Source organism: Oncorhynchus masou, unplaced genomic scaffold (assembly GCF_036934945.1).
Source record: "Oncorhynchus masou masou isolate Uvic2021 unplaced genomic scaffold, UVic_Omas_1.1 unplaced_scaffold_1324, whole genome shotgun sequence".
Taxonomy (NCBI): domain Eukaryota; kingdom Metazoa; phylum Chordata; class Actinopteri; order Salmoniformes; family Salmonidae; genus Oncorhynchus; species Oncorhynchus masou.
The window spans coordinates 105,044-114,179 of NW_027003110.1; the positions used below are offsets into that span (position 1 = coordinate 105,044).

The 9,136-nt window shown below is 48.3% G+C and overlaps 1 protein-coding gene across 6 annotated transcripts in view; it reads right to left on the reverse strand.

The window, feature by feature from the left end:
* The window catches only part of LOC135530360 (MHC class II regulatory factor RFX1-like), a 35,802-nt gene extending 27,823 nt beyond the window's left edge, over positions 1-7,979 (reverse strand). For all 6 annotated transcript variants that reach the window (XM_064958691.1, XM_064958689.1, XM_064958690.1 and 3 more), the window contains exons 1-3: positions 7,822-7,979; positions 6,133-6,472; positions 1-70 (exon numbers count right to left, since the gene is read on the reverse strand). The exon at positions 1-70 is cut by the window's left edge. In XM_064958691.1, the coding sequence (XP_064814763.1) occupies positions 1-70; positions 6,133-6,439 (377 nt within the window). In that variant the 5' untranslated portion in view covers positions 6,440-6,472; positions 7,822-7,979. The remainder of the gene's footprint in view (positions 71-6,132; positions 6,473-7,821) is intronic.
* Positions 7,980-9,136: the final 1,157 nt, after the last annotated feature.

A 9,136-nucleotide genomic window follows, 5' to 3' on the forward strand; every position in this document is an offset into this window, starting at 1 on the left:
ACTCCTGTCTGAACCACTACTACTGGAGGACTGGAGTCTGATATACTGTCACTAGAATGGAGAGAGCCATCTATGGAGAGAGAGAAGGAGAGAGGAAGAGATGGAGAGAGGGAGGGAGGAGAGAGAGACAGACAGATGGAGAAAGAAAAGAGAGAAACAGAGACAGAGACAGACAGAGAGAGGGGGAGACGAGAGAGACGAGATGAGCGAGAGAGAAAGATAGAGTAGCAGGAAGAGAAGACAGAGGAAGAGAGAGAAAGAGAGTAGCAGGAGGAAGAGAGGACAGAGGAAGAGAGAGAAAGAGAGTAGCAGGAGGAAGAGAGGACAGAGGAAGAGAGAGAGAGTAGCAGGAGGAAGAGAGGACGGATGAAGAGAGAGAAAGAGAATAGCAGGAAGAGAGGACGGAGGAAGAGAGAGAAAGAGAGTAGCAGGAGGAAGAGAGGACAGAGGAAGAGAGAAAGAGAGTAGCAGGAGGAAGAGAGGACAGAGGAAGAGAGAGAAAGAGAGTAGCAGGAAGAGAGGACAGAGGAAGAGAGAGAAAGAGAGTAGCAGGAAGAGAGGACGGAGGAGAGAGAAAGAGAGTAGCAGGAAGAGAGGACGGAGGAGAGAGAAAGAGAGTAGCAGGAAGAGAGGACGGAGGAAGAGAGAGAAAGAGAGTAGCAGGAGGAAGAGGAAGAGAGAGAAAGAGAGTAGCAGGAAGAGAGGACAGAGGAAGAGAGAGAAAGAGAGTAGCAGGAAGAGAGGACGGAGGAAGAGAGAAAGAGAGTAGCAGGAGGAAGAGGAAGAGAGAGAAAGAGTAGCAGGAAGAGAGGACAGAGGAAGAGAGAGAAAGAGAGTAGCAGGAAGAGAGGACGGAGGAAGAGAGAGAAAGAGAGTAGCAGGAGGAAGAGAGGATGAGGAAGAGAGAGAAAGAGAGTAGCAGGAAGAGAGGACGGATGGGAGGAAGATAAACAACATGAGATTATGTTTACAACTTCATCAAATATCAAATCATCAACAACATCCACATAATAAACCAGTACTCACGATACTCTGTCTCCACACTATAACAGCAGTTACTGTAGAACATAGCTCTTAGGACAGACGAGAGAGAGATGGAGAGAGGACGATACTGTCTCCACACTGTAACAGCAGTTACTGTAGAACATAGCTCTTAGGACAGACGAGATGGAGAGAGGACGATACTGTCTCCACACTGTAACAGCAGTTACTGTAGAACACAGCTCTTAGGACAGACGAGAGAGATGGAGAGAGGACGATACTGTCTCCACACTGTAACAGCAGTTACTGTAGAACACAGCTCTTAGGACAGACGAGAGAGATGGAGAGAGGACGATACTCTGTCTCCACACTGTAACAGCATAACAGCAGTTACTGTAGAACATAGCTCTTAGGACAGACGAGAGAGATGGAGAGAGGACGATACCGTCTCCACACTGTAACAGCAGTTACTGTAGAACATAGCTCTTAGGACAGACGAGAGAGAGATGGAGAGAGGACGATACTCTGTCTCCACACTGTAACAGCATAACAGCAGTTACTGTAGAACATAGCTCTTAGGACAGACGAGAGAGATGGAGAGAGGACGATACTGTCTCCACACTGTAACAGCAGTTACTGTAGAACATAGCTCTTAGGACAGACGAGAGAGATGGAGAGAGAGATGGAGAGAGGACGATACTGTCTCCACACTGTAACAGCAGTTACTGTAGAACATAGCTCTTAGGACAGACGAGAGAGATGGAGAGGGGACAGAGGGCTGGCCATCTCTCCAGCCTTATATATGAGGCAGGCAGAGGGAGGCCTTGGACAGCTAATCTCCCTAGATGGAAGGAACAATCCCCCCATCATATAAACACAGGTATCAGGTGAGGAGAGAGAGGGAGGGGTGGAGGGAAGAGAGGGAGGGGTGGAGGGAAGAGAGGGAGGGGTGGAGGGAAAGAGGGAGGGGGGGAGGGAAGAGAGGGAGGGGTGGAGGGAAGAGAGGGAGGGGTGGAGGGGTGGAGGGAAGAGAGGGAGGGGTGGAGGGAAGAGAGGGAGGGTGGAGGGAAGAGAGGGAGGGTGGAGGGAAGAGTGGAGGGAAAGAGGGAGGGGTGGAGGGAAGAGAGGGAGGGGTGGAGGGAAGAGAGGGAGGGGTGGAGGGAAGAGAGGGAGGGGTGGAGGGAAAGAGGGAGGGGTGGAGGGAAAGAGGGAGGGGTGGAGGGAAGAGAGGGAGGGGTGGAGGGAAGAGAGGGAGGGGTGGAGGGAAGAGAGGGAGGGGTGGAGGGAAGAGAGGGAGGGTGGAGGGAAAGAGAGGGAGGGGTGGAGGGAAAGAGGGAGGGGTGGAGGGAAAGAGGGAGGGGTGGAGGGAAGAGAGGGAGGGGTGGAGGGAAGAGAGGGAGGGGTGGAGGGAAGAGAGGGAGGGGTGGAGGGAAGAGAGGGAGGGTGGACAGAGATAGATGTTGACTTTTGTGATTTATTACTGCTCATATAGTATGATGATCCATTCAATGTTATTGTTTATTATCTACTTCACTTGCTTTAGCAATGTTAACATATGTTTCCCATGACAATAAAGACCCTTGAATTAAATTGAGACAGAGACAGAGACAGACAGACACAGACAGAGACAGACAGACAGAGACACAGACAGAGACACAGACAGAGACACAGACACAGAGACAGACAGGCAGACAGATCTGTCTCTCGCTCCAGTGTGTGTGTCTGTGGTGTGAGTGGAGCAGGCCAGGCCTCACTAGTGTTACCTGATACTAACAACCTGCCAGGCTAGCAGGTTAGCTGCTGCTGGTAATCTACTAATAGACACCATGCAAATAAACTACACACAACACACAGTATGGCTGGTCAACTAGTCTGGCAGCTTTACAGTGGGACTACAATGGAAATACATTGTTTAAATGTTACAGAGCTGTCCTCAGTGATTTTAAATGCAGTGTATATCCACATGTTACAGAACTGTCCTCAGTGATTTTAAATGCAGTGTATATCCACATGTTACAGAGCTGTCCTCAGTGATTTTAAATGCAGTGTATATCCACATGTTACAGAGCTGTCCTCGATGATTTTAAATGTAGTGTATATCCACATGTTACAGAGCTGTCCTCAATGATTTTAAATGCAGTGTATATCCACATGTTACAGAGCTGTCCTCAATGATTTTAAATGTAGTGTATATCCACATGTTACAGAGCTGTCCTCAATGATTTTAAATGCAGTGTATATCCACATGTTACAGAGCTGTCCTCAATGATTTTAAATGCAGTGTATATCCACATGTTACAGAGCTGTCCTCAATGATTTTAAATGTAGTGTATATCCACATGTTACAGAGCTGTCCTCAGTGATTTTAAATGCAGTGTATATCCACATGTTACGGAGCTGTCCTCAATGATTTTAAATGCAGTGTATATCCACATGTTACGGAGCTGTCCTCAATGATTTTAAATGCAGTGTATATCCACATGTTACAGAGCTGTCCTCAATGATTTTAAATGCAGTGTATATCCACATGTGGTGGAATTGTGTTTTTAAATTATTACTATTATTATTTATTTTTTTGTGTATTTGACCCCTTTTTCTCCCCAATTTCGTGGTATCCAATTGTTTTAGTAGCTACTATCTTGTCTCATCGCTACAACTCCCGTACGGCACGGGAGAAACGAAGGTTGGAAGTCATGCGTCCTCCGATACACAACCCAACCAAGCCGCACTGCTTCTTAACACAGCGCCATCCAACCCGGAAGCCAGCCGCACCAATGTGTCGGAGGAAACACCGTGCACCTGGCTACCTTGGTTAGCGCGCACTGCGCCCAGCCCGCCACGGGAGTCGCTGGTGCGCGATAAGACAAGGATATCCCTACCGGCCAAACCCTCCCTAAACCGGACGACGCTAGGCCAACTGTGCGTCGCCCCACGGACCTCCCGGTCGCGGCCGATTACGACAGAGCCTGGGCCGAACCCTCCCTAACCCGGACGACGCTAGGCCAACTGTGCATCGCCCCACGGACCTCCCGGTCGCGGCCGGTTACGACAGAGCCTGGGCCGAACCCTCCCTAACACGGATGACGCTAGGCCAATCGTGCGTCGCCCCACGGACCTCCCGGTCGCGGCCGGTTACGACAGAGCCTGGGCCGAACCCTCCCTAACCCGGACGACGCTAGGCCAACTGTGCGTCGCCCCACGGACCTCCCGGTCGCGGCCGGTTACGACAGAGCCTGGGCCGAACCCTCCCTAACACGGATGACGCTAGGCCAATCGTGCGTCGCCCCACGGACCTCCCGGTCGCGGCCGGTTACGACAGAGCCTGGGCCGAACCCTCCCTAACCCGGATGACGCTAGGCCAATCGTGCGTCGCCCCACGGACCTCCCGGTCGCGGCCGGTTACGACAGAGCCTGGGCCGAACCCTCCCTAACCCGGACGACGCTAGGCCAACTGTGCGTCGCCCCACGGACCTCCCGGTCGCGGCCGGTTACGACAGAGCCTGGGCCGAACCCTCCCTAACCCGGATGACGCTAGGCCAATCGTGCGTCGCCCCACGGACCTCCCGGTCGCAGGTTAAATTACAATGGTGCTTTAAGGTTTCCACTGGGTTAGTAAACCAACCATTAACCAACCTGGACCTCAAAGAACAGACCAACCATTAACCAACCTGGACCTCAGAGAGCAGACCAACCATTAACGGTAGTCCTGCAGCTAACGGTAGTCCTGCTAACGGTAGTCCTGCGTGCCAGTATGTCCCTCCTACAGCCCAGCTAACGGTAGTCCTGCAGCAAACGGTAGTCCTGCAGCTAACGGTAGTCCTGCAGCTAACGGTAGTCCTGCAGCTAACGGTAGTCCTGCAGCTAACGGTAGTCCTGCAGCTAACGGTAGTCCTGCAGCTAACGGTAGTCCTGCGTGCCAGTATGTCCCTCCTACAGCCCAGCTAACGGTAGTCCTGCAGCAAACGGTAGTCCTGCAGCTAACGGTAGTCCTGCAGCTAACGGTAGTCCTGCAGCTAACGGTAGTCCTGCGTGCCAGTATGTCCCTCCTACAGTTCAGCTAACGGTAGTCCTGGGGCGGCAGGGTAGCCTAGTGGTTAGAGCGTTGGACTAGTAACTGAAAGGTTGCAAGTTCGAATCCCCGAGCTGACAAGGTACAAATCTGTCGTTCTGCCCCTGAACAGGCAGTTAACCCACTGTTCCTAGGCCGTCATTGAAAATAAGAATTTGTTCTTAACTGACTTGCCTCGTAAAATAAAGGTAAAATAAAAAATAAATAAAAGTCCTGCAGCTAACGGTAGTCCTGCAGCTAACGGTAGTCCTGCCTGCCAGTATGTCCCTCCTACAGCCCAGCTAACGGTAGTCCTGCAGCTAACGGTAGTCCTGCAGCTAACAGTAATCCTGCAGCTAACAGTAGTCCTGCAGCTAACGGTAGTCCTGCGTGCCAGTATGTCCCTCCTACAATCCAGCTAACAGTAGTCCTGCAGCTAACGGTAGTCCTGCAGCTAACGGTAGTCCTGCGTGCCAGTATGTCCCTCCTACAATCCAGCTAACAGTAGTCCTGCAGCTAACGGTAGTCCTGCAGCTAACAGTAGTCCTGCGTGCCAGTATGTCCCTCCTACAATCCAGCTAACAGTAGTCCTGCAGCTAACAGTAGTCCTGCATGGACCACTTGGCAAGGGTTGCGGGTTCAAATCCCGCTGCGGACACTTAAAAGGCCTCTGTTGTCAGTTATTTTGAATAAAAGTGGCTGCTAAATGGCCTAATGCAGGTTAAATTACAATGGTGCTTTAAGGTTTCCACTGGGTTAGTAGACCAACCATTAACCAACCTGGACCTCAAAGAACAGACCAACCATTAACCAACCTGGACCTCAAAGAACAGACCAACCATTAACCAACCTGGACCTCAAAGAACAGACCAACCATTAACCAACCTGGACCTCAAAGAACAGACCAACCATTAACCAACCTGGACCTCAGAGAGCAGACCAACCATTAACCAACCTGGACCTCAGAGAGCTTGTCGTACAGGTCTGGTAGATAACCATGGTAACAGTCGTCAGGAGAGGAAGGTGTGGCTATGGTGGAATAGACATGTTTCATCATGTCAGCTACTCTCACCTGAGAGAGTGAGAGAGTGAGAATGCCTCACCTGTAACGGTCACTACGATGTACTGCGGTGTGGAACTCTGTCCGTTACTCTGCTGAACGGCAGAACTCTGGATCTCCGCGGTAACAAACGGAGTCTGAGAAGGAGTGGCAAGAACCACTGTCTTCTGGGCCTTGGTGGGCGTGGCTTGAGCAGGAAGTTTGTCCTGTCCGGCTGTGGAGAAGATGGACACTGACTGGTTGAACTGGGTTGGCGTGGAGCGGGAGGGCGTGGCTGATTGCGTTGCTATGGTGACAGCGTTGGGCTGGGGGGCCGGCTGGAGCTCTTCTGTGTAGCCTGGGGTCGCCATGACTACCGCCACGGCTGGACCAAGACCACCACTCTGGGGGAAGGACAAGGGAAGGAGTTGGTTATGACACACACACACACACACAATGTGTAGAATTGTGCCAACACACTTTCAAACCTTTTTCAACACACTTCAGGCCACCTCTTGTGAAAGCACACTGACAAAGGTGGACAGAAACCAGGGTGGAAGTGAGTATTTTGTCTGAGGCTGAGGCACACTAAGGTTCTTACTGTTGGATGCAAAAACCTACCCAAGTGTAGGTTTTTTTGTCCATAGCACTAAACAGCAGATTCAAATGATCAAAGCTTGATGATGAGTTGGGTACTTGAATCAGTTGTGTTGTTCTAGGGCCCAGGACTGAGTTTGGGAACCCCTGATCTAAAGCACTGAGGTGTGAACTCTGGCAAACTATTATCATAGGTATATACCATGAAATTATTGCATATAGACCCTTTAACTACATTCGATAATGAGAAGTTTCCACAAGTAGAATATACCACGTGAGGATTCCTGAACTGTGTCTCTCACACACACACACACACACACACACACACACACACACACACACACACACACACACACACACACACACACACACACACACACACACACACACACACACACACACACACACACACACACACACACGTTCTGATAGCGACAGCACACAGGAAACGCACCTTGCTCCTTCTCTACAAGCATATCATATATTTTCTCCAGTTGCCATTGGTGTATGCTTCTAAATATTGCTTCTCCATTGGCGTCAGGTAATGTCAATCCCACCCTTAGGCTCAACCCACCTTCCCCTCCCTGCGTGACAGCCACGGCGAGGACGGCAGAGCATGAGATCTGGCACACATTGCACAGTACGGGCATGACGATCACTTTTACTAGAGAAAACTTTTTCACAACTATAAAATAACAGTCAACATCATGACACATTCGTTTCTATGCTTCAGTTTACACACACTGGCACATATGTCTGTTTTGCAATAAGATTTGAAAAAAAGTTCGAAAATCTAAAGTGATTTTCTAATCAAAAGTATCCGTGAACATGTGACAAGTATGCCTCGTTCACTAAGTTTAACAATTATTTTTCATGTTAAAAGCTTTGCGAACAAAACATTTCGAACAACTAAAAGTACAAGATTCTCATATTACAACACCCGCCATTTTGTATTCCTATAACAGATTTGACATCGTCATAACAACCGTCTGCGTTTGGAAAGCCGTGAGCAACTAGCTGGGACCAGTGCTATTCCATCTCTGCCACGCTAGTGCCTTTTAACGCTAGATTAAAGCAATACAACGTTAAACAACTTAACAAAATTATTCAGACATAAACATCAGACGACGGTTTAATAAAGGTGTTGCTTATTCACCTCAAATTCCCACTGGAATATTCCTGGCTTTGGTGTTAAAGTTTGTTTCTTAATGATTCTGGTTGTTGTTGTTGTTGATTCTCGTTGCTTGGTTCTTGTCGCCACGACTACCGTGACTATGGCGCCTCGTCCTCACCCGGGCAACTGTTGCTACCCACCCGTCTTTATCCCGCCCTCTTCTTAACTTTGATTGGATAATTTTGGTGTGATGTCACTCATTTGTTGTCATGTCATTGGAGCATGTATATGTCAATCATTTTTCTATCAACCGATTGGCTGTCAATCTCTGTCTATCAATCACTTTCACTACCCACTAAAAGTAATAGGAAAACACCCTGGTTCTCCCATTTCCTCGGGGTAATGGCTAGAATGGATCCAGCTTTTGTCAAATTAACGTCAGATTTGACTTTTCGTAGAAGGTTAGGAGAATTTACGCAGCAGGTTAGGAAAATTAACGTAGCAGGTTAGGATAATCAGGTTAAGGTTAGGAAAGGGATTAGGGTTAGCTAGAATGCAACAACAACAAAAAACTACTTTGAACGTTAATTTGACAAAAGTTGGTACCTTTCTAGCCATGGTTCTCATAGTGCTTGGATCGCTGTCAGTCAAATTATTCCAATCGCTTTACATTTACAATGTATCATATGCATTAGGGATCCGCGGATGTACTGCAGGGTTAGGGTTAGGGTTCGGGTTAGGAAAGATCTCAGAAAGATCTCAAAATATATTTAAAAAATATATAAAAATAATAAATAAAATGCACTGTAATTTATACTTTAAAAATGAAAAAAAAAATCTGCCTCGTGGTAAAATGTGTAGAATAGCAGGACATTATCCCATGCCAAGAGGAGACCTTTTAAATGTTTTTTTCCTCGGGCCCAAGACTTGATTGGTCCAGCCATGTAGCCCACTGCAGGAGGCAAACATCAGAGTACAACTCCTTGTAGGCTATTTTAATCACACTCGAGTTGTGTTTTAATTATTTGTTTATTTTTATTTTATTTAACCTTTATTTAACTAGGCAAGTCAGTTAATAAGAACAAATTATTATTTACAATGACAGCCGACCCCGGCCAAAGAGGGGTCCCTGAAGAATTTGCTATTCCAAAAGGGATCCCTGGCCCCAAAACATGGAGAACCCCTGCAGTAAATCAAATATTATTGGTCACATACACGTGATTAGCAGATGCTATTGGTCACATACACGTGATTAGCAGATGCTATTGGTCACATACACGTGATTAGCAGATGCTATTGGTCACATACACGTGATTAGCAGATGCTATTGGTCACATACACGTGATTAGCAGAGCTA